This window comes from Chionomys nivalis, chromosome 14 (assembly GCF_950005125.1).
Source record: "Chionomys nivalis chromosome 14, mChiNiv1.1, whole genome shotgun sequence".
NCBI lineage: Eukaryota > Metazoa > Chordata > Mammalia > Rodentia > Cricetidae > Chionomys > Chionomys nivalis.
This window is the reverse complement of record NC_080099.1, coordinates 15,866,445-15,893,027: the sequence shown is the minus strand read 5'-3', so window position 1 is coordinate 15,893,027 and position 26,583 is coordinate 15,866,445. Positions and strand designations below refer to the sequence as shown.

At 39.6% G+C, this 26,583-nt stretch overlaps 1 protein-coding gene across 1 annotated transcript; it reads left to right on the top strand.

Moving 5' to 3' along the window:
* The first annotated feature begins 370 nt into the window (after positions 1-370).
* Stard6 (StAR related lipid transfer domain containing 6) lies at positions 371-24,806 on the top strand. The gene is made up of 9 exons (XM_057789257.1): positions 371-751; positions 2,018-2,101; positions 3,989-4,082; positions 4,281-4,330; positions 11,529-11,655; positions 16,053-16,170; positions 18,733-18,826; positions 21,799-21,992; positions 24,610-24,806. Exons 3-9 carry the CDS (start codon positions 3,993-3,995, stop codon positions 24,804-24,806), a joined length of 870 nt encoding a protein of 289 aa, XP_057645240.1. The 5' UTR covers positions 371-751; positions 2,018-2,101; positions 3,989-3,992.
* The last annotated feature ends 1,777 nt before the right edge of the window (positions 24,807-26,583 follow it).

Genomic DNA, 26,583 nt, shown 5'->3' with positions numbered 1-26,583 from the left:
GCTCGAGAGCCCCGCGGAGAGTTCAGAGGTCAAAGGGCGTTGAGGGGCGTTAGGTCGGCGTCCCTCGGGGGAGGTGGGGTTTCTCCTTTGTCTTCTCTCCTAGTTGGATGGGAAGGTTCTAGACAACATCCAGGTCCCATGCCCTCCTCATCCCGGCCACTGCTCTTCTTCCTGGGCTGTGGGAGGGATCTGGGCTATAGGAGATGTGGAGGCGCCCTAAGTGGCTGGTCCCTTTTCTGAGACCCAGATCCTCAAAGCCCAAGTCTTTCCAGTGAGCTTTGTGCGACTTCAGAGAATCCCGTTCCCAACATAGGTACCGAGTCAGCCCACCAAGTCCTTCGTCCTTCCTCAGGGCTCCAGGACTCCGACCCACCTGGGCTTCCACCTAGATTTTAGAACTGGGGGAAGGAGTCAGATGGACCTGTGATGGGATTTAACAAACTCTTTGGGGAACTTGGTTCTCAGGAAAGAATGGCAGTGACCCAAAATGGATTAGGGACCCGGTCGGGCATTACAGAAAGAGGGAAACTATACAAACGTAAAGATTACTAACTTGTGTGAACCTGTCTGTCAGGCCGGGACAGGATATGAGGTGGGAAGAATCAAATTGCAACCGAGTGCTCGCTCTATCAAAAAAAGATGCTATCTCAACACTAGTCTAAGGTGGTTTTCCACTGACCCTATGGCTGAAGACATCCTTCCTTGACTTCTATCCGAATACGGTCTAGTTCATTCAGTGTTACATCGTCAGGTAATAGAACTACAATTTGTCCTGCACCTTTGTACCATCTCTGTCCTTCTAAACTTTACCTTCCTGTTTCTCTTAGCAAATGAAATTTTCAGACACCGTAAAATACAGTTCAGTGGTCCATTAAACACACATCTATTGTGGAAATGTGCAATGGTTTTAAAATAATGATACTGCCTAAGGAAAAACGTAAAGCTAGTGATAAATGCCAATAATTGTGAAATGTCTAGACCAGTATTATGTAAGTCGCTGAGAAGTAAAAACCTGTGTTTTATATGCTAGGAAAGCCCATATTGGAGACCAGGCAAATGATGTTTGTGCATGGCCCTAGTAACACTAGATTCTTTAAAAACCTAAATTTCAGCTAGGTATCTTTTTAACCTGTCCTTTTCAAAAGTTCTTTTTAGCTATTGCTTTGAGTTTCTCGTCTTTGGGATGTTGTAGAAGAACACAATAAAGTAGTCCCACACTCCATAATAAGGGGTTCTTTATTGAGGGGTAGACTCACAGATCAACACTCTGCTCTAGCAGAGAACAGGAACCGAATCCAGCAGCTGAGAGAGAGAGCAAGTGACTACACAAACTTTTTATCTGCATTTATAGTACAGGAGACCACGCCCAAGTGGGCAAGTATCTTAAAGGCTGTTGGCTGAAGCAGCTCCCCCAGCAGCATGTAGCTGGGTGGAAGAACACTTCCTTAAGGTGATAGGTTCAATCTTCACACTGAAGGGGGAAAGAAAAAGATTATTTTTTTCTTAATAGTGGTTTGAATTAGAATTGCCCATATGCTCAGCTGCTTGAATTCTTGGTCTCCAGTTGGTAGACTATTTGGGAAATATTAGGAGGTGTGTCCTTGGTGGAAGAGGTATGTCCCTGGGGAGTGGATTTTGAGACTTCAAAAGGCTTGTGCCATTTTCAGCATGTGTGTGTATGTATGTATGTATGTGTGTGTGTCTGCCTCCCACTTGACAATAAAGATGTGAGCTCTCAGCTATTCTTGCTCCCATGCCTTTGCTCTGTCTTGATGTACTCGAGTCCTCTGAGACCATGAACTCCAAGCTAAACGCTTTCTCTTATAAGTAACCTTGGCCAGGGTGTTTTCTCACAGCGATAGAGAAGGAAGAACTATCACTTCCACTGAAGACTGTGTTTTTAATCAAGATATAAAGTGCTAATGAAGGACTTTATGGAGATGCAGAAGAGTTTCTAAAATATGTTGACCTAAGTCATGGATCAAAATAATTCTACCTCCACCTTATCCCCTTGCAGGCTAACAAATATGGAGCTCTCCACCAGGACTTGGAGAATAATTTCAATGGACACTAAAGTTCTGGACTAGAATTGTTCAGAAAGGTAAGGAAACAAAGAGTATAAAATGGTTTTTCTAGTATATAAAAAAAAATCTCCTAGTGATTCTGCCTTTCTAGGAAACTAAGCAAGAGAACACAGATCTGTGACCCAGCCCAGAGTGTTAGGTGAGAGCTGAGGATCTTGCAAATGTTGTGACACTTGAGTGTGAAGGTGCAGCAGTGTGCGGACAGCCAGTTATCTGAGGGACGTTTTAGTGACGGCTGTAACTATTCATTATAAGAAACTAACCTGATTTGGGCACTGTGAGCGAAACCTTTCACTGCTTCAAACAAGACTGCATAGAATAACTCTCTTAGCCCTTATGGGCCCCAGGAGTATTAGTATCTCCTTTCTATAAATGTAGGAAGTTGAAATTCAGAGCTTAAAATTTTACCAGCTTCTGTGTCAGAGTTGGGCTTTCAATCCAGATATGTTGCTGTGTTCTCGGTAACATCTCTCCGGCTTCCCCAACTGGAAACTGGTTGATGGGCTGAAGGACCAATGACATACCAGCCGCCTGAAGACGGTCACAGCAGACACAGTTTCTTAATTGTTTTGGCTGTGCTTGCTGCTGTACTTAATCCCTTTGAGGGAACTACTACCTATTACCATAGACCAGGTGCTTTATGAATAGCAAACATTGGTTTCTCACGGTTGTGGAGTCCGTCTGTCTGACCAGAGTGCTCTCACGTTTGGTTTCTGGTCACAGCACTCTTCTGGAATACAGATTACTGCTTCATGGCTGTGTCCTCAGGGCAGAGGGGACAAATGAGCTGTCTGAAGTCACTTAGAAAGACACACTAATCTTATCTATTAAGTCCCTGCTCTCCTGACCTAATCACTACCCAATTTCAGTCTGGGGCTGTGGTGGAATGAAAACAGTCATTTGCAGTACTTACCAGCAAGGAGAGATTTATTAAATGTGTTTAAACTGAATTGCTTTGAATATGATCTTGTCTGAATAGTTGACATTTAAGCAAAGGGTTCAATGAAGCATAATCTCTCATGAATTCACAAGGAGAGAAAACAGTAAATGCAAGGACCTTGAGAAAGGAAGTTTCTTGGTTGTATTTGAGGAATATCCTGGAGGTGGTAACTAAGTAAGTGGACAAGAAGATAGCTGATTGGTGTATGCATAAGCAGAAATCATATATGGTCCCTGCCACTCACTTTACCACTGTTAATACCACGAACACATGATGAGCAGAGTGCAACACATCATAAGGAAAAAAAGGAAGCTGGTTTTTAAGATTTATTTATTACGTACACAGAGTTCTGCCTGCATGTATGCCTGCAGGCCAGAATAGGGCACCAGATCTCATTACAAATGGTTGTGAGCCACCGTGTGGTGGCTGGGAATTGAACTCAGGACCTCTGGAAGGGCAGCCAGTCCTCTTAACCTCTGAGTCATCTCTCCAGCCCCAAAAAGAAGCTTTTTGGAAATAATGGTTTTTTGAACGACTATAACATGCCATGCTCTGGGGGTTTAACACATTTATGCCTTTAATACATTGACTCTACAGGATGTTACATATATATTAATTTTACATCAAGAAGGAAACAAGAAAATAAAAATATTATATATCGTATTTCACAGAGGACAGAGACGGATCTCACCTGGGTCCCTGATTCTAAAGTCTGGTTTTACACAATAGCATATTTTCTCATTTGAAGAAAGGTTTGTGGAATGCAAGTGATCAAGCAATTATTGTGCATGGCTAAAAGACAGATGCCATTTTAAAAATAACATTAAAGAGTAAAAGAGCACGATAGTTGAGAGACGGGAAGAAGAGCAGCTTCATTCCATGAGTTCAAAAATTTCTGCACCACAGCATTTTTCTTGTTTATATGATTATATTTTACCAACCATTTGTTTTTAAATTTTCACAGGTAGATGGACTTTAAGGCAATTGCCCAAAACTCTGCTGAAGAGGTTTTAGCTTACAATCAAGATATATCTGACTGGAAAGTGGTTAAATCTTCAGTAAGAGAAAAGTATTTCTCAAGAGTTTATTTTTTTAATGATTGTTTATTGTAAAGACATTTTAAAATAATATGTTCTTTTGTAAGCCAGAAAAACATAGTTTCACTTTTGTTTTGTTTTTGGGTTGTTTTGTTTTCGGTTTGTTTTGTTTTCTGTATGTGACAGTTAATTTATTTCTGGATTTTATTCCCCTTTGAGAAAAAGGTAACTGTTTCCAGCAAGACCTCTAGAAAGTTCCTCGGAAATCTGTGAGTACATTTTCCAGTTTGCAGTTTTCAATTCAGTGGCATTGCCAAATCTGAAAGTCAACACTGCTTATTAGCTAGAACAAACTGCTTTCTAGTCTCCGGGAAGTGATGCATGGAGTCATGTGATTCTCATAAAATAGAGCAGTCGTGCGTTGTGCAACAATTTTCCAACATGAACACAGTCACAGAGCAAATCCTTGCTGGTCAGTGTTGAGTCCTTCACTCACGTGCACAAGGCCCTGAGATTCATCCCTGATGCCAGAAAACTCCTAATTAATCAGGACAGAAAAGGCGTGCAAAAGCGCATTGACATTTCTTGCCAGCAGAAGCATTTTTATGATATTTGGAATCCTTCACTTTTCTCTCAAACCCCTGAAAAAAAAAATCCCATCAATTTTTTTCTCACTCTTAAGTGCAGATTGTTTTTCTATAGAGTGCTTTGAAAATGTGTTTTTGAGAATCAGACTGCTTCAAACACAAGTGCACTCAAAGTGAGTGTCATGTCTTCTTTTTAGGTGTTCCTTTAGAGTTCTTGGTATAACACCTGTTCCCTTAGATCACTGTGCTATTGAGAAAACCATGACCAAATTCTTAGAAAACATTTCTTTGAAAACTATACTTGTACCTCTGGCTGTCGGTGTGATTTTGTGAGGTTGTTGTTGTTTGTTTTTAAAGAATAGGTCTCACTAACTCAGCTTTGCCTGTTTTAGCCTCCTGCATGCCATTTTTTTATTAGTAGACAAGGATGGCATGAATTTCTCTTATTCACGTCAGATGACCTTAATAGTAGAACAAACTTCCTTCCTTCCTTCCTTCCTTCCTTCCTTCCTTCCTTTCTTTCTTTCTTTCTTTCTTTCTTTTTTTTTTTTTTTTTTTTAGAATTTTCAAAAATAAACTGAGGGTAGGGGAGGGAGAGTGTACTCAAGCCTAGGCATACCGGGGAAGTCAAGCCTGTTTTATTAAAGGTCAGCCTGACACAATATAGCATCCCTTAGGAAAAGACTCTAAATAAAGATTTTCTAGAACAGGTTGATCTGTGGTATATCTGGGGCAGGGGTTGTCTGGATTAATTGTCATACGAAGACCTAGACTACTGTGGGTAGCACCATTCCTTTAGCCTGCTTTTGTCATGGAAATGTTTTCCTTCACCCTCGATTATGATATGCTCAGATAGTTTGGCTGGGTATATTAGACTAGGCTGGCAATCGAGACCTTTTAGAGTCTGAAAGACATCAGCCCCATCTCTTCTTAGTTTGGACTGAAAAGCTAGCGTTGTTCTGATGGCCTGCTTTTGTATGTGACTTGGCCTTTCTCTGTCACAGCTTTTTATATAATTCCTTTATTTTGTAAATTTAGTGATAATGATTTAGGGAGTTTCTTTTCTGTTTCAGTCTATTTGGTGTTCTGTGTGCCTTTTATGTTTGGATAGCCTTCTCTTTTCCTATTTGCAGAATTTTCTGCTAGTAGTTAACCCACTATGAAAATCGACTAGCAAAACAACCCTTGCTAAATATTGATTAATTTGAGGAGTCAAGATACCCTGGTAGTATTGCATATACTAATATTTTAGTACAAACAGAAAGAAAGGGGGGGGCATTAATCCCGAGGCTAGAGATAGGTCCTAGGTTGTTAGGTGGGAAGTTGGGGAGAGGACCGCACATAGGAGTGGGAATGATTGCAGAAAAGGAAAAGTGGCATAGGGAATATGTACCCAGACACCATAAACCAGGCCAGCCTCTGGACTTCAGGAGAAGAAACAATAAGAAGAGCACAGAAAAAGAAGAACAAGGAACCAAAAGGGGGAAAAGGAGGGGATAGTAAAAGTTCAAACAGTAGGTGGCAGTATTGTCCTGCTTGTAGGCCTACTGAACTGCAGCTAAGAAATAACCCAGCAGGGAAGGAGGGGTGAGTGGAGTTGGAGGATTTGGCACAAGACTAGCTCTGTTCTCACAGGGTTGGGAGCAGCTGGTGCCTGCATGGTGCCCAAAACACTTCTTAGTTCCATAACTCACCTTTGTACTGCAGTTGTTTCTTCTCATGAAAGATGGCTGCTCAGTTTGTTGGCCCACTTGTTGATAGGCAGGGAAGGTTTGGGTGTTTAATTGTTGCGGTACCTGTTTCAAGGTGTGTCAATGCTATGGCTACTTACTGTGCTGCTAGGCTTTTATTTTAAAGTTTATTTCCTAGACCTGCATCCTGAAATGTTTCCTTTCCCGGTTTCAGAGTTTCAGGCCTTCCATTAAGGTTTAAAAAAACCTTTATCTAATTTGAATTGATTTTTGTGCAAGGTGAGAGATACAGACCCACTTTCATCGTCTGCTGGCTAATATTCTGCTTCTCCAGCACCATTTATTTAAAAAGCTGTCTTTTTTCAGGTATATACTTTGATTAATCTTCTTAATTTGGATTGCGTTACTCCTTTGGTCAGTTTGGCTAAGAGTTAGTCCGTTTTATTCTTTCCCAGCAAGCAACTCAGCTGCTGAATTCTTTGTGTTTTTCTTTGGAGCAGTGGCCCTGGATTGCTGAGCCATTCACATTTGCTGGTGACTTTCTAGTCTCCTGCAGTTGGTGTTCCCATGGTGCCTGGGTCAGATCCCTGTCTGCCATGGACTGTAGTAGGAGAGGAGGGTTGTGAGCACTGATTGTCAATTGCAGATTCGTGCCCCTCCTTTGTCTCTTCCCCGAGATAGGTCCACCTGTTCTGGCTTCCCAGCCAGCTGCAGCACTGCTGAATACTGGCTCCTTACAGCACTTTCGTCTGCCGTCACAAACACTAGCTGGCGTACAGGTTCTGTTTTCAGTAAGAAGGTGTTCTAAAAATGGGCAAGAGAAGGGTCGTTGGTGTCATGTTTGGATCCATGTCGAAGCCCTGTGTAACCAAACACACAGAGACCCGGCTAGTCGGCTTTTGTTAGCTCTTGCGGTTACCCTGCTGCAGCCTCCACCTCTCAGTGGATTATGTGAATGGCTCCTGGTCTCTGTTCCTGAACATCCCATTGTCCACCCAGTGCCTAAGCCAAGTCTTAAAATATAATTTGGATTTTGAAACTCGCCTTTATAAAACCCTTTAAAGGATTTCTTTCCTGGCTAAAGTAAGATCCAAACATTTTGTCCTGACCGCCAAGTCACTCCTGGGCCCTCACTTCCTGTCACTTCATCCTCTTCATCCCTGTATTACATCCTCAAATACACTGTACTGGACTCACAAAGCCGTCATGGTTCTTTTGCTTGGCACCCTTTCTCCCCATATCTCTCCAAAGCTAATGTCAGCTTTGATTGGCAGGTTCTTGGTTCTCATCTTCAGAACGACCTCCCACTAGGCCAAATGTCTTACATGTACACAGTCCCTCTCTAACTAATTATTCTGCTATTGTACCCTACATAGGTGGCACTATATGGAATTTATTTTTTTACCTCATCCTGTGTGTCTTATTAAAATATGAAGTGGTGTGAACGGGAACTTGAATAAGAATGTGCCTAGAAATAAGTCACCCTTATTTTTTGTGGTATCCCTATACCAGGACACTGCCTGCCACAAAGACTTACGTGAATATATGTGCTTTAGTTATATTGATTACCAAACAGAAAGTTAAATATAAGCACATTATTAAAGTAATTTAGCCCGGTGGTGGTGGTACATGTCTTTAATCCCATCACTTAGGAAGCAGAGGCAGGCAGATCTTTGTGAGTTCAAGGCCAACCTGGTCTACAAAATAAGTTCTAGGCACCCAGGACTGTTACACAGATAAACCCTGTCTTGAAAAATGAAACAAAAATAGAGGTAATCTATATATTTTATTAGCATTTGTGCTTTTTTTTGTTAATAATTTACTGCCCCAAAAAGAACTTTAGTGGTTAGTTTTGAACACTTGGTTTTATGCATCAGAGGGAAGGCACATCTTTCTCTTTCTGTCCCCAACTATTAGTTCCTCTAATGCTCTAATGTTATGGTAGGCATTACACCAAATAAAATTTTAATTTACTCCCCACGTGTTCCACAATATAAACACCATTATTCCCCGCCTCCAGGTGAATAACGGCCTACCTAGGTGACTATCCCCAAGGTACCTACACTGTAACAGTGAAATGAGAACTTTCAGAAACCAGGACTTAGCTTCAGAGGTTGCCTGTATTCCCTTAATCATCATTCCTTCTGAACCTAATTCTTTCCCGTGCATGTATGGAATAATTGAAGCACATTATCCAGAGAAGGCATGTACCAGAGTCTACCTTTTCTACTTTAACATTAATGCTCATTTACCATTACCAAGGGAACATGCTGTGTTCTTCTCCTATCAGTTACTTCCATACTGCTATGCTGATGATCGCTATCAATACCTTATAGTGATGAGCACTGTCAAAACATCTATGCTGATGATCGCTATCAGTACATCTATGCTGATGATCGCTATCAATACTTCTATGCTGATGATTATTATTAATATATTTAATCCTTTCTTAAATCCATGGGGAAGACACCTGAGCTATTTATATATTTTATAACTAACATAAGTCAAATTTAAACGAGTTTAAAAATGGTATAACAACAAAAGTAGTGGCTAAAGTTGCTGTGACTAAAATGAAAATCCGAAATTTAGTATAGCATTTATTATGGTTTATTTCCTAAACCAAATGGGCGAGATGTCACAGTCATTAAGAGCACCAGAGGATCAACACACAGTTTCGAGCACCCACATCAGGTAGCTCACGCATGCCTTTTACTCAGTTCTAAGGAATTCCATGTTCTCTGCCTCCGTGGGCATCTGCATACATATGATGAACATACATTCATACAGGCACACACACATTATAAAAATTCATTCAACATAGTATTAATAAGATAATTTGAAAAGTAACATTTAAATTCTGTTATCTATACATCACAAGGAAAAGAGTCAGTAATTACAACAGTTCAATATCATCTAATAATACTATCATAAATAATTGTAAAACAGACTTCCAAGTCTCCCAAAAAGAGCTTTGGCACCGTGTTCCCCTCTACTCTCCATATTCCCATGCTTTCTCGTGTGTCCACACTGACCATGCTTTCCAGTGGGGCCTTGGATGAAAAGTCTTGCTGTCCAGCAGGATGCAGTACAGAAGGGTAGACAATAGATCCGCAGAAGTGCACTTGGTGACCAGCTACTGTTAGTCATCGTCAGTAATTACCTTTCTGAAGGACCGCTTTATGAAGGGCTAATTAGGTGTGGTTAGGTATAGCTTGTCCCTAGCATTAGAGTTTACTGAGAGACATTAGTTAAGTAAAGGACAACTGTGGCCGTGTGTGAACAAAATTTGTGCATAAATCTTAACTGTTTCGTGTCTGACATTGTTGCATTACATGGTGACTTTCTCTCTCTCTCTCCCCTTGCTCTCTCTCACTCTCTTTCTCTCAAATAGTAGCCTCTAGAGGAATGGCTCACCAGTTAAGAGCACTGGCTGCTCTTCCAGAGGTCCTGAGTTCAGTTCCTGGTGTGCATATGAACACGCAAACAAAACACCCATATACATAAAGTACATAGATAAATAAATCTTTAAAAATAATTTCTGAAAGGTCAGGCAGTAGTCTTGCACATCTTTAATCCCAGCACTTGGGAAGCACAGACAGGCAGATCTCTGTGAATTTGAGGCCAGCCTGGTCTACAAAGCAGACAGCCAGAGCTATGCAAAGAAACCCTGTCTCAAAAAACCAAAAATAAGATAAAATAAAATAAACAATAAAAAAAATAAAAAAATATTTTTGACATGAAGGAAGTAAACCTTACATTAAGAAATTTCAGAATACCTCAGAGAGGAAATTGGGAAACACCTAAGCTTTTAAAAAAAAAGTCAAGTATACAAGGAAGTCATCTAAAGAATTCCTTGTCCGAGCAAATAGTGGACGCCAGCCAGATACAATGACACATGCCTGTAATTGTAGCTTTGACATTCGGAAGGCTGAGGCGAGCTTAACTTCGAGACTTTCTGAGCTTCATAAAAGTGAGGGTCCAGGGCTGGAGAGATGGCTCAGTGGTTAAGAGCATTGCCTGCTCTTCCAAAGGTCCTGAGTTCAATTCCCAGCAACCACATGGTGGCTCACAACCATCTGTGATGAGGTCTGGTGCCCTCTTCTGGCCTTCAGGCATACACGTAGAAAGAATATTGTATACATACTAAATAAATAATTAAATAAATAAATATTAAAAAAAAAAAAAAAAGCGAGGGTCCATAGCTCGGCCGGGCCTCTGTGAATACAAAGCAAAAGTTGAGGGTAGTAATTTTCCACACACGTGACTATTCTCCTCTCTAGTAATGACATTTTTGTTCTCTTCACACTCTCTGAATAAATTTTAATTCTTTAGAAACTTAAAGGTTTTACCTCAAAACATCTGTTCTCCTTCTTTGAAAGAAATGAGTAAAAGCATTGGGGGCGTGGCCGTATTACTCTGATTGTACTTTCAGCTGGCAACCTTCTGCTAAAGTGGATTTGAATCCAGCGTCTTCCTACCACCTTAATTTCTTGATAGATAACAACATCCACAGAATTTAAAAATCACTGTCTATAAAAATTAATTACTACACAGACACACCAGGGCCTAACCCACACTGGGAAAGTTCTCTATCACTGAGCTATATTTCCAAACTCTTTGTACATTTTGAGATAAGGTCTCACTAAGTTACCCAGTCTGATCTTGAAGTCACCTTGTTTCCTAGACAAAAATGATACATAATGATTCTCCTGCCTGCTCAGCCTCCCAAGGAGCTGAGATGACAGGCCAGGCTAGAAAAGTAAACATTGAAATAATTGCTGCAATGCTTATTTAAATAAACTATGCTAATTCACATTCAATACACTGTATTAAATAAAATTATTTAAATTGTTAGATAAAATTCTCTTTAGAATGCATAATATAAAGAAGCTAAAGCACAAATGAATTTTGTTCTGAGACAGATCTCATCCCCAAGATATCTCATTATAGATATGCAAATACTCAAAAATAATATAAATACTAATAAATTATATTTATCTATTACATAGAAAATATAATAAATTTAAAAAGGAATCAAAATAACAAGCATTTTTGGTCCCGGGTGTTTTAGACAGCAGATCCTCAGTTTCACAATTTCCTTACTGTGGTTTGCTCTCTTTAATCTCAGTTGCACGCTATCTCCAAATTAAAGTCAATTTTTTAAAATTTTCTTTACTTTGATGACATAGATACCGTATTGAAGGAGTAATTCGAGAGTCAACAGCTAAGGTCTCCAATTTCCTCTACCAACCTGAAAACAGAATTACTTGGGATAAATCATTGAAAGGATACAATGTGATACACAAGATTGATTCGGTAATGTACTATTTAATAGTGAATAATGTCTACTGTATTACCTTATTTTTAACTAGTGTGAATTATTAAATATATGTCTTATAGATTTGAATTAGCTGTTTTTAATTCCAGTGTGGGGGACTGAACCCAGTGCTACTTGCATGCCAAGCAAACATGGCATCAGTGAACACATATTCCACTACCTCTATTAAAATCCAGTTTGAGATCAGATCTGTCCTACTTGCCCAGGCTGCTCTCCACCTCTAGTTTTCGAGTGATAGAATTATAAACATGAACCACTACACCTAGCTGGAATGTTATAAAAGGCTTAAAATAGCTATTTTTATTAGTCGGGAGTTTAATTCCAATTAGCTTTGTACTGTTTGTAAATAATTATCACATTTCCAATCTTCCAGTCTCTTGTTGATAAGTACTTTTTGTTATAAGGGAATTAAACTTAGCTCTATTAAAGGAAATGAATTTAAACATGTCTTGTTGATGAGGAGTCAGAATCTATATTGGGTGGGGAGAGAGCATGGTACATACATCTGAGTGCAGGTGCTCAGAGGCCAGAGGCCTAGTGTCCCCATGGAGCTGCAGTTACTACTGGCTGTGAGCTCTCTTGTGTGGATACTAGACACCAAAGCCTAGTCCCATAGAAGAACAAGGTGTGCTGTTATCCTCTGAGCCATCTCTCCAGCCATAGTTTTTTGGGGTTGTTGCAGTGTTTTGGTTTCTAAGAAACCCATAAGTTCTCAGTGCCTACACTGCCTGTACTGGCCTGGAACTGGAGATTCTCCTGTCATCAGTAATACAACTACAAGTGTCCTGGCAGAATTTAATCTATGAATATAACTCTAGAAAACAGGTATAATGTGGATATTCACCATAGGGACTGATAAAGAAACAGTAGGTACTGTTGAAAATCAAAGACCAGGACTGGTGAGTTGGCATGAAGAACGTATGTTAAAAAAAAAAATAAATTTAAATTTAAAAAAAGGTCAAAGTAGCAGCTGTAACCCCTGCACTCCCATGGGGAGATGAAATGTGAAGGCAGGAGAATTCTCAGAACTCATGGGCCAGCTAGTCTGTTGTATATAGTAACAAACAACAAAGACCTCTTGTTTCAATTAAAGTTGTCCCCTACCCTCCGCACATGCACTGCTATAAACACAAGCATGTACACACACACACACACACACACACACACACCAAAAAAGCAAATCAACGCATTTCTAAAAGACTCAAGACAGTCCTCTACCCTCCACACATGCACTGCTGTAAACACAAGCATGTACACATACACACACACACACCAAAAAAGCAAATCAACACATTTCTGAAAGACTCAAGACAAAGTATAAACTAATGAAGGAACATCTTATGGCAGCACCTATATTAAAACCATACAGAGAAACTGCTATGGCTTCTGTGCAAGCCTGACATACAAACTCATGAAGTGTTCCTCATTTTAAAATTTGTTAAAATTCCAATGTAAATAGGCAAGCAATGTGAAAAACAAAATAAAATATCTTGTCTGAATATCATCAATCCCATAGTAATAGTCCCTAACGAGAAAAACATAAACAAAATTTCATTATTTTAAATTATATAAAACATTCAAAGAAATAAGGACACAAATGCCCAAAAGAATTTGAAGACAAGAAATAGCTCTCCAATGAATTCCAAGAAAACAAAGCAAACAGGTTAATAAAATAACAATGTCAATTTGGGATATGGAAACAAAATTCAATAAGGATATAGAAACATTAAAGAAAACCCATGAAGCTATGAAGTGAAAATGAAAACTCAAGTCAAATTAAAAACACTAAAAAAACCCTAACCGATAGAATTATCATTCAGAAGATAGAATAAGAAAGTTTGAGGATAAGGTGGAGAAAAAAATGAATCACTCAGTTAAGAAATGACATTTGAGTGAATGGAACATTTGAAATCTCTTTCAAATTATGGGTGCAGTAGAATTCCATGCCAAAGGCCTAGAAAATATTTTCAATTGATATCACAGAAGAAAAATTTCTAAATCTAAAGAAAGGGGGCTATCCAGATACAAGAGGCTTATGGAACACCAATCAGATCCAGAAAAGAAACACTCCATGTAGTATTGTAGTTAAAGCACTAAAAACACAGGGGAAAAAAGTGTATTCAAAGCAGTGAGAAAGACTGAGTCACACACAAATGTTGTTCCTTGAGGATAATAGCTGGCATTTCAGTGGAATCATTAAAGTCCAAAAGAGTAGGTTCTCAAAGACCACAGATGGTAAATTAGATGAAGATGCCCAATAAAACTTTCCATCACAACTGAAGGGGAAGATGAAATTAGTGAGAACAGTCAGGAAGCTATCAGAGCAATCTAAATAGGATCGTACAGTGTTTTATGCTAGGGCAATAGCAATATGGAGCAAAGGAAACACAAAGGATGGAAGACACAGCCTAGAGATGGAGTCAGTGGGACATACTGAAGGAGGAAGAACCAAAATGAGTTCTATCGTGTGTGAGAACTAAACATGTTTTAGTAACTATAGAACTATATGCTTACAGTGCTTCTTTCTGGCACGTGAAGCATTCTGTCCTTAAGGCAAGCTCCATTAAGACAGGAAGTAAGCAACTCAAAATAGCTTCAGGAAGTCCCTGAAACTGACCAAGTTTCCTAGACTCCTTCCTCTTCATGAGTATGTGAGTAGTAAAGACTGCTGAGAGTCACTCAGACAAGCCAAGCAGCCAGAAAGAAGCAGAGAGCTGCCCAGCTGCCTAGAAGAAACAGGCTGCTGTCTGAGCTGCCTGGAAGAGGCTCAGACAAACTGAGCCACCTGGAATGGACAAGCTCAGACCTGAACTGCCTGCAGGAAGTGCAGTGAGCTCCAGGTGTCTGGCTTTTATGAACTGTTCTACAGTGATATTTTACTTGTATTTTAATAAATAAAGCTTGCCTGAAGATCAGAGAAAAACAGCCGCACTGGTCAGCCTTACAGACCAGGCAGTGGTGACACACACCTTTAATCCCAGTAGCCACACTAGTTTGCCATAGAAACCGGATGCTAGTGGTACATGCCTTTCATCCCAGCACTAGAAAGGACTATAAGATGGGAGGAACCAGCACTCAGACGCAGTCTCATTCTAAGGTTTCCAGGAGGCAGGATGGCCATTTCGGACTGAGGTAAGAGCCAGTGGCTGGCTGTTTTGCTTTTCTGACCTTCACGTTGAACCCCAATATCTGTCTCTGGGTTTTTATTAATTGTGCCACACTGTTCCCCATGCTAGGGTGGGCTTTGTAGTGCAGCTGTCTTTGAGTAAGTAACTCCCACTCATATTCCTGTAAGTACCCCTAATAAAATTCACTGGTTCACCAACTTGGATTTTGGTGTATCTTTACATTGCTCTCTCAAGAACTCCCTTCCTGGCATGAGCAATCCAGGCCAACAGAGAGCTGAAATCACTGGAGGGGATAAGTAGTGACTGTGGGTCCTTTCAGTGAGCTGGCTGTAGGACTCTGGGAGGTCTCATATGCAAGCCCAGAGTTGGAGGGATTTGTAGTTAAGCCATCCTAAATCCAGTTTCACCAGTGGTTTCAAAAACTGATGATAAATTTTAGGTCTTATTCCATAACGTGCCAAATCAATGTATGTTTCAGAATATTTACCAACCCCACAGAGGGACAAAATAGTGCTGTACAGAAATCAGAAGACCGGTCGGGTGGTGGTGGTGCATGCCTTTAATCCCAGCACTTGGGAGGCAGAGGCAGGTGAATCTCTGTGAGATTGAGGCCAGCCTGGTCTACTTAGTGAGTTCCAGGACAGCCAGAGCTACACAGTGAAACCCTGTCTCAATAAAAAAAGGGGGGGGTGGAGGAGAAGAAGGAAGGAAGGAAGGAAGGAAGGAAGGAAGGAAGGAAGGAAGGAAGGAAGGAAGGAAGGAAGGAAGGAGTGGAAGGGAGGGAGGAGGGATGGAGGGAGGGAAGGGAGGGAGGGAGGCAGGGAGGGAGGAAGGAAAGAAAGAAAGAAAGAAAGAAAGAAAGAAAGAAAGAAAGAAAGAAAGAAAGAAAGAAAGAAAGAAAGAAAGAAAGAAAGATCAGAACAGAAAACCTTGGCTCTAATTCTGAACAGCTTTCTAGCCATACATAGGATTTCGTCTTTGGGCCATGTCTTCTCATCTACAAATAGAACAAATGCTCTTTGGATTCCTTGTGGAATGTTGTGCAAGTGTAATTGTGACCCAGTGTTCTCTAGCACTAAAATTGCAGGCTGATATGGTGAGACCACCTTAACACTTCATCTTAAACCTTTTTTTTTCCCCTAAAGGCAGACTAAACATACAGATGAAGTTCTTGGGGAACAGCAAACCACTAACATTACACTAACATTAAGCAACTTTTGCCATCTTTATGATTTGATTTGTTGCAGGACACATTTGTATGCCATGCCATGACACAAAGTTTTGCCATGGGCTCAATTTCCCCTAGAGACTTTGTCGACGTAGTCTGCATCAAGCACTATGAAGGGAATATCGACATTATCAGTAGTAAGTGGAAACGTTTGCCCATGTTTTAGAATAATTACGGTGTGTCGTTAAAAATGTTTTGCCTTTGTTGGTACTAATGGTTTAGAAGAAACTGTAGTTCCAATTCTTTTTATGTTTGTTTGTTTATTTATTTATTTGGTACAACCAAAAAGCTTGTGTCTTGTACATAGGTGAGCTATTTTACCTAACCCAAGAGGTGCTGCTTAGATAAGTTGTTCCTGGACTTTTGCAGTGTGAACTGAGGGATCAATACAGACAGAGACTGTAGCTAAAATTTCAATGCATGCATTTTTAACCCTATGAAACAAAACTAGCTTTTTTATATATAATTTTATACTTGTTTAAAATGGACATATATAATAATTGTTACACTACTGAGTATAAAATAGGATAATACTGAATATTGTTGGGTGGGTCTTTCCTTAAATGTGCCTATATCTCTTCTAGGGGATGCAAGTTTTAATATAACCCTACTCTGCTCTGCAATAATGTGACTATGAAATATAAATGTATCATTATTTGCTAACTTGTGTTACTGGCACAAAACCTTTTCACAACACAAGGGTGTGGACTCTGCAAGCTTAAGATCATGTGCCATGAAAGTTACTTAGCCAGACAGTGGTGGAACACGCCTTTAATCCCAGCACTCAGGAGACCGAGGCAGGCAGATCTCCATGAGTTCACAGCCAGCCTGTTCTACTGAGTGAGTTGCAGGACAGGTTCCAAAGCTACACAGAGAAACCCTGACTTAGAGGGGGGGTGGTAGGGAGAGAGGGAGGAGAGTGAGAGAGGAGGGAGAGAAAGGAGAGAGAAGAGAGAGGGGGGGGGAGAAGAGAGGGAGGACAAACTTTGGCAGAGTAGCAGCAAAGATCCCAACTTTCCTCTTGAATGTGATTTAATCCTGTAATTTCTGTAAGGACCTTTCCTCTCCTGTAAGATCCTCAGGAATAGACAGTGACGCTGTGTTATCACTTCCCAACACTTAAAATGGGATGACTCCGGTAGTCTGTTTCACAAACAAAACTTCTCATCCCTCTGACTCAAAGCCAGCTTTTCAGATCTTATAGCAGATCGTTAAAGATGGAAGTCCTCAAAGTATACATAGTTTAATCATTGGTTTCAAAGTTTAGCAGATAAAATGTTTTCACTACCTATTATATGAAAATTTGCCTTTTCTAGACTTAGGTCTGTAATTTTCCATGTCTTGAAAATAAGTCATTTCTAGCCTCTACTAATAGTTAGAGGGCAGGTAAAATAACAGCTACAGTTTTAGCTCAGTGTCATGGTGCTGTCAGAGCCACACGAGGCCCTAGGCTCCATCCCAGCACAGCAGAGTAAGAAGATAATTTAAAAACGCATGGTGGAGCATGCTTTTAACCTCAGCACTTAGGAGGCAGAGGCAGGTGAAGCTGTATGAATTTGAGGCTACCCTTGTGTACATAGTGAATTCCAAGCCATATAGAGACTACACATTGACCCTGTTTCGAAAAATAATAAATAGATAAAAGTGTATGAGTGTAAACTAGTGACTAGAAATATCCATTCAACTTGTGCAGCAGCAAAGCACACATTTCGCACTACATTTCCACTGAATACATGTTCAGTGTCTGGCCAGCTTTCTTCGTAGTCCTTTAAGGCTTTCCTCTGTGCCTTGCTTGGGGCTACATATTTTGTCTGTAGAGTCTCACTAAGGTTACAACTCAAGTTTCCAGATTTTGAGCATAAAAAATATTGATTTACCTGGATAATAAGCTCCTGAACTTAAAGCTCTAGTCTTTCAGGTCTTCAAAATAAATGCTCACTGCTGCAGTACCTGCCTCACCAAAGACTCATACTGTTTGGAAGACGGTAGCAGATTTCACAAAAGAGAAGAACAACAAGCATAGCTCCATGTTTTAAGTGGAAAATGCTTTGTGTCACTCTGGCACCCCATCATCCCAGTATAATGGGCTCTGTTCAGAGAGCGATCCGTAAACGGGAATTCATTGGCCACGCCGCCCGCTCCTCTGCCCTGAGCTGCGCGACTTGTGAAAAAAATCAGGACAATTCCTGTGCTCTGCCCGTAGCAAAAGTTATATATTTTTAAACTATTTAAAAATAAGTAATCACCGTAAATTTATTCTGAATCACTTCCCTCTTTTCACTACAACACGCATATTCTCTGTATAATTAATTACTAAGACAAATTCTACTAAGTTTTCATTACTTGAAATTAGTACATGGGATTAACAGAAGAAAGCATTTGAAGTGTCTGAGTACTTCAGATATTTCATGGAAAATAAAAGTATTAACAAAAATCAATGAGCCCCAATAAAACCATCTCTTTTATGCTTTGTTCTTTTGTTTCAAACCTCAGAAGGGACTAAATGATGCTTTTAAAGAGCTTTCTTGTATAAAACATAGCAGCATCTTTAGGGAAACCAGCACTACTACCAATACATGTACACTATAAAACTAGTGTTAGCAATGAAGTCAAATGCTATCATAGACTTTAAAATTACGCTTCTAGAAATAATCTTTGTCTCTGTCAATTGGGTCTCATTTCAGTTTCTTTAATCACAGCTAACAGTGTGGACTTCCCAGGATATCCTCCATCTCCGCATTATATCCGTGGCTATAATCATCCTTCTGGCTTTGTGTGTTCACCTCTCAAAGAGTAAGTGTTATTTATATGTGTTTACTTTAGCAGGCCTTTTCTCTTCATCTTAGGATTTACTTCAGGATTCCTAGCTCATCAATAGAAATTTGTACCAACATACTGTGTTGGGAGGGAAAAAAACTGCCCTTAAAAGAACTTTAAAAATAACTTTTTATATTTGTGTCTTAAGAACAGATAATTTACTATAAAATGTAATTTACTATAAAATTTACTATAAAATGTATTTTCAGTCTCTGGGCATAACAAAATACACAAATATTTTCCCACAGATAAACCTTCCATGATGTTTTATATTTCTCCAGCATCAACTAAGGAATCTTTTAAAGATATGAATATATGAGCAGCACTAAGTGGACTTAGCCGTGTGTGTGTGTGTATAAAACAATAATTGAGGAAGACTTAGTCTGGGTGTGTGTGTGTGTGTGTGTGTGTATAAAACAATAATTGAGGAAGAGGTCACAAATTTGATAGGGGTGGGGAGAAGGATTTAGGAAGAGCTGGATAGGGGAGAGGTAGAAATGATGTAGATACAGTACTACTGTATTTTCATGAACAATTCTAAAACAACATTAAAATTTAAATTAAAAAATAAAATAAAATTCCCTGAAATTACAGTACACATTTATGAGTCATAAATATTTTACCTTGAGTAAATTATTTACATGGATCACCTGCTTAAAGATATCTACAGAATGAAATATCCAGCAGGAATATTCATATAAAAACTGCCAAAATCAGGAATGAGGTACTGCTGACAGGTGGTCAACCAAAGGACAAAATGGTAATCTAAAATAGATTTAATAAAAGCCCACATTGCATTGAATTGGAGTATATACATGCATACAAATCACCTCAAGAATCCATTATTCTTAAATTATGCTGTTACTATTAAATCACAGTATTGACATATACATATAAAGTGAACATAAAAAATTTGATGGCAAAATATAAATTCATAATAAGAGACAATGTATTTGTAGTTTTAGTACTGTATTCCTTAATGCTTTTTCTACTGAAAATCTATTTTAAATGTAAGTGGACAAAGTTAATACCGCACATAGTCAGAACAGGAATAATAACGTGGGGCCTTCCACTTCTTGGTCAGTTTGAAATTTGTGACCAATATCTTATGCTCCCAGCAGAACAGAATAAACTGCTGCTCCCAGTGAATGAGGAGAATTGACTTTTGGCAGGATGTCTGGTGGTCTAGCTACCGTGTGTAGGGTCAGACTCTGCCCCCATCCCACCGGGATAATCTTAGTCGCATTCTCGCAGAACGGAGAGAGAAACTGTGGTTCTTCGTCTGTTCTTCCTATGCAGTCTAATGTTGTAGATAGGGCATTTGGAATCAAGCTGTGCAGAACACTTGTCCAACACTGTCCATTCTGAATCACTCTCACAAACAGCAGACGTGTGTGATTCCATAGTAAACTCCAGTCGAGCTTCGGGGCTGACAGAAATCATCTACTCTTCATAGGGAGATGTAGGTGTAGATGTGGTGATACTCCTGTGATCGCTGACTGCGGTCTTAAAATAGTACTGTGAAATTCTGCCTCCATATTTTTAAGTTGACATAGAATTTTACATAAAGAAAAGGTGAACATTCTAAAATATCCTAAATATTGCTATTTTTACATAGATCTGTAGCCCATATAAATTAATCCGATAGAACCTATATGCCATAACCACTTGAGTCTTCCCTGCTGTGCTGGTTAACGCCTTTTGAGCACCACTTTTCCCCTTGAATTTGCATCTAGAATATTTCCTCTCACAGGGTAATTTGCTAATTGAATAGTTGTATAGCTTGGAATTTTTCAAATCACCTTATTTTTTTTATAAAACATAGTATGAATTAAAGTTTTCAAATGTGTTTTCTGTGACCATAGTATCTAAGGATTAAAACTGCATGTGTGTAGCTGGACGTGTGCGTTTAAGCCTGTAGCCCTAGAACTTGGGCAGTGAAAGCAGGAGGATTGCCATGATGAGTTCAAGGCCAGGCTGAGATGCAAGGCCAAACTCTGCCTCAGAGAACGGGGAAATTAATAAAAGTAATTATATAACCATAAACATGATGTTGTCTTGGCCAACTTCTATATGATGATTTTCATTTTACCTTGTTATATTTTATTTTGTTATGTTCTGTTGTTATCTTCTAGAAACCTGTTCTTTCCTAATGAGAGACAGAAAGGGAGTAGATCTGGAGGGGAGGGAAAGCAGGGAGGACTGGGAGGAGGAGAGGGAAGGGAAACTGTATTCAGATTATATTATATGAGAAAATAATCTATGTTTAATAAAAGGGAAAATATATCTCAGTGAAAAACTATACATATATGCAGGAACAAATGTATATAATTTTCATTTCACTGTTTTTTTATTTTTAAAAGAGGCAGATATTGTATTTCTTATTAAGTAAACAATTTACATGTATAAAAGTGCTACATAAAGTTTAAAAATGCTACATAAACAGGAGTAGAACGAATGTCCAGAGAAAAGAAAAGGCGTGCATTTTGAGGATTGAATAAATAGCAAAAGAAAGGGTAACTACAGCTAAGTGGGGGTTTTTTTTTTTTTTTTTTTTTTTTTTTTTTTGGTTTTTCGAGACAGGGTTTCTCTGTGATTTTGGAGCCTGTCCTGGAACTAGCTCTTGTAAACCAAGCTGGTCTCGAACTCACAGAGATCTGCCTGCCTCTGCCTCCCGAGTGCTGGGATTAAAGGCGTGCGCCACTACCGCCCGACTCAGCTAAGGTTTTAATATACATTCTGACTACTTAATATTTTAATAGAACTTTTATTTTATTAGGATGTGACCTCTGGTCCCTGTCCCTTCCCCCTTTAAGTTAACTGTCTTGTCATATGCACAATAAAAAGAATCAAAGAGAATAAACTTGAGACTTCTGCTCTCTCTAAACTTGTCACTTCATAAGATCAAGTATGAATGCTTTATCTTTTGTAACTCTGTTTGTTTACAGAAACCCAGCATATTGCAAGCTAGTGATTTTTGTCCAGACAGAAATGAGAGGAAAACTGCTTCCATCGATAATTGAAAAATCTATGCCTTCCAACTTAGTGAGCTTCTTCCTCAATGCAAAAGATGGGATAAAGGCACATAAAATTCCATCCATACGCGGACATCACAATGGGCACCCATCAGTTACACCCATCAGTAAATAAAGCCATCTGCCATTAAACCAAAGAGATTTCCCACAGCATGAACTGCTGGCACGTGTAGTTTGTTACTGCAGGTTACTTGTAAGTCAACATGCACGCATCTGTTGTACATCTCTAGACACCAGTTTTGTACAGAGTTATTGAAACATTTTGTCAAAATAAGAACTTCATTTTACAAGAAAACCCCATTAAATACAGTTTTTCATCACACATGACATTAAATAATGTGCTATTAACACACTTTGCCCACCTGAATATACTACATATTCAGATCATAAACAAACACACAGGCTGGGCAATGGGGGCACACACCTTTAATCCCACACTCAAGAGGCAGAGGCAGGCAGATCTCTGAGTTGGAGGTTAACCTGGTCTACAGAGTGAGTTCCAGGACAGCCAGAGGTCTTACACAGAGAAACCCTGTCTTGGAATAACAAAAACAAAACCAAGGGAAAAAAAAAAAAAACCAACAAATACAGTCAGCAGCCAGCATTAATTAGAAATTATGTATTCATCTGGGGATGGTGGCAAACACCTGTAACCCTGGCACTGGAGAGACTGAGATGGGCTAGCACAATGAGACCAGCCTGAGCTACACAGAAAGACCTTATCTCAAAAATAAATGGAAAGTATATTTTAAATTACTTTTCCTTCACTTACTGCTTAATTGAAAATTATGGAGGTTTGCACATAAGAATTGAGAAGAACCCCACTAGGGAGCTCAGAGTGCATCTTAAGGGCAGATTAATTGCCTAACACTTAATGATCCTGGATGCCCCCGGATTCCGTCGTTGGCACCGGAAAACAGGAAGCGTTCCGTTCCAGTACGTGACCAATGATCCTTATCTGAGCCTCTGTTTCCACTGGGGGATCAACAAGGCTGAGAGCCACAGAGCTAGAACCATTCTATTTCCACGTCCTTCGTCCTGTGGTGTCATCTGTGCCACCTGGAGAGACAAGCTCATGCTCCCACCGCAAACGGGACATACATACGTAAATCATTGGCCACTTCCAAGAAGGTATCAGCAAGGGCCAGGGTAGAGAAAGAGCTCCTCTGACCCGGCTCCTATGCTAATTAGAGATAACAGCGATGCTGCTTTTTGTTTTTTCGAGACAGGGTTTCTCTGTAGCTTTGGAGCCTGTCCTGGAACTAGTTCTTGTAGACCAGGCTGGCCTCGAACTCACAGAGATCCGCCTGCCTCTGCCTCCCGAGTGCTGGGATTAAAGGCGTGCGCCACCACTGCTTGGCAATGTTACCTTCTTAAAGGGCCCATCTGACAAATAACCCTCCCCTAAAATAGACAGGAAGCTTTCCAAATAGGGACTGTAAAAGCAATTCAGTTAAAAAGCAGCTGAAAACACTGAGAAAGATATGTGATTGAAAACAAACTCAAAATATATATATATATATATTCCACAACATTAGCCACCAGGTAAATTCAAGTAACATTCAAACTGAGGTGTCAGCACACTTCCCAGCATGGCAGAAAACCTTAAAAGTTATAATAGAATCAAGTGTTGGCACATATTCAGAAAATACCAACACCCTTATTTCTTTTTTTTTTTTTTGAGTTTTTAAAATATTATTTTTGATAATTTCAAACATAAGTACAGCATTAACATAATTTCTATTTCCACATTCCCCTTCCAATTCCTCCCATGTCTCCCGAGTGCCTTTTCATTTTTAATTACTATTGTTGATTATGTATATTATATATGTATAATAACATGTATATGTAAATACAGTTGCTGAGAGCATTTGGTGTTGCTCATACATACATGTATTTAGGGGTGACCACATGGGGTTGGATAATCTATCAGGGTGCCTGTCTCTAGAGAACACTGATTCTCCATCTCTTAGTAACTATTAATTGCATAGTACTCTTCATCTAAAGGTGATGATATAAATTTTTTGTGAGATTTCCCCCACAACTGTGGGATGTTAACTAATTGTGGAGATCTTGTTTAGGTGACGATATTATTAAGATTTTGTGACTACAGCTCTCTGTCATAATGGAAGACATTAGCTCCTAGAACACATGCGGGCCTTCTGATTCATAGAATCTTTCCAGCCCTTCTTCTGACTCGTTTCCTAAAGCTTATGTGTGAGTTCAGATGTCTTAGTTGGAGGTGGGCATCCCACAGCCAGTTCTCTGCACTTTGATCAGCTATAAATGTCTGTCATAGTTGTGCTCTACTGAAACAGAAGCTTCTTTGATGGGGATCAAGAGCTACATTTGTCTGTAGAAATAACTATAGTTATTTAGAACGTGGTTGGAAATTCTATTCGTTTAGGAAATTGGCAGCAGTAAGTTTTCTTCCTGGGTCCATAATATCACCAATCACAGTTGGTTGACTAAGTTTATACTACCAGGTACAAAGTCCTTCTTATAAGAGTGGCCTGAAGTCCAATTAGGACCAACACCCTTATTTCATCCAGCTGTCTGGATACTCAGTACTCTTCCAAGAGTTTATTTTCTTTTTTTAAAATTTAAAATTCATTTGCTGGTTTTTCTTGTAACTTGGGCTTTTGTTTTGGGATTTGTTCACTTGATGTTAGATCATTGAATGTTTGAATTATTTGATATTTTTGCTCACCCTTGGTCTTCCAGAGAAACTTGCACTGTCCAGGGGTACCAGGTTATTGCTAATGCCCCAGGAGATGAAGGATGTGGAGCATCGGTGGGATCCTGGGCTCACTAGACTGATTGACAGGGCTCTCTGGAATGCTGTCCTCATTGAAGCAGCAGGCAGGGCTGAGTCTTCCCGCTATGCTGGCCTGGGCAGTGATGGGGCTGGACCTTCCTGAGCACACAGTCTCCATTTCTCCCTTCAGATGGTTAGAAGGGAGTGCACTATTCCACGGGCTCTCGTTCCCAAAGCCACCCTCGCCCTTCGTCAGCTCAAGGCTGGTCCACTGAAGAAACGACCACTGGGACCTCTCAGCCTCCAACCAGGTACATCAGACTAAATCTTCAGACTGAAAAGGAAGACAAACATACCAATGGGGATGAACAAACCACTCTTCAATAATAGTTAAAGAAGGGAGGAATAAGGAAACACCAAATACTACAACATCACCAAAATCAGAGACAATGATACGCACATTTTTCAACAACTCTTCAATGGTCTCGATTTTGCAGTCAAAAGGCATATATACTAGTATACTGAATGAAATGTGGAATCTTTTTGTTATTCTGAGGACACACAAAATGGGGGAGTCCCTGAATTAAATGCCATAATAGACCAAGTATTAAAGATATCTGCAAAGCATCTCATACAAATACTTGAGAATACGCAGCTCACGAAACTTTCTAAACACACACACGTCTACATAGAGCAAATCTTATATGAAAAGTGAGTAATTTCTTGTATTCTGTCTGAGCACAATGGAACAAAACCACAAGAAAACTAGAACCTTCAGAGAGTCAAGATGAAACAGCACAGAGCTGAATGAGGAAGCATTACACTCCGCTGCGCTGCCTTCAGAGCAAGGCTGCAGTGAAGTCATCACCCAGGCTATCACAGTCAGAGCCACCTCAAGTGCTTTTCCTGTCTGAGCTGGGATTTTTGGTGATTGCACATTCAGAAGCCTTTCACCATTGCCAAATTAGTGATGCCCACACAACGTCAGTCTTGTGACTCCATGTGGACTGGAATTCACAGTTCAAGGTTGGGTGGGAAAGATCTGAGAGGAGATAAGGGAAGGGAAGCTATAACCAGAATACAGCATATGGAAAAAAAATTCAACAAAAAAGTGAAAGAAGGCCAGGCGGTGGTGGCACACGCCTTTAATCCCAGCACTCGGGAGGCAGAGGCAGGCGGATCTCTGTGAGTTTGAGACCAGTCTGCTGGTCTACAAGAGCTAGTTCCGGGACAGGCTCCAAAACCACAGAGAAACTCTGTCTCAAAAAAACCAAAAAACAAACAAACAAAAAAAAAAAAGTGAAAGAAGGAGGAGGAGAAGGAGAAGACGACTATGAGAACAACAAAGACAATGGCCGACACTAACAATAAAGCTGGGGAAAAGAGCATCTATCTTAAAAAAGCAAAAATTTGATTCATTAATTCTATGAATTTAAACACCACCAGGGGGCGCACTTCACATTTTGCTTGTAGATAGCTTAGGCCCAAACCAAAGGTTTGGTCTGTTTTCCAGCAGCTTCCTTAACATTATTACAACTTTTACTAACAATTTCCTCAAACCCTTGTTACTCAGAAGCCTAAATATATATTTTTTTATTTTCGTGGGGCAGCCCAGCATTTCTAGATACCAACCTTTGTGCGATTACTTTCACGTATCCATAAAAAACTTTGTTCCGTTATAAAATGAACCATATAATGCATTTTCTGAATATTTTGATATTACCTATCAATTCTAATTCTTTGAAAGCTCTTATTTTTACATAAAATTATTTTACATTCATCATTTCAATATTTTGCAACAAAAATTGTTTATATGTGGTGGAATCTAATGAGAAGTGAGTACTCACCAAATATTAATTACATATACTAAAGTACCAAATGGACATCATCGTTTGCCAACAAGACTGGAATCATTGAGAAGACATCGTGGGAAGCTGCAG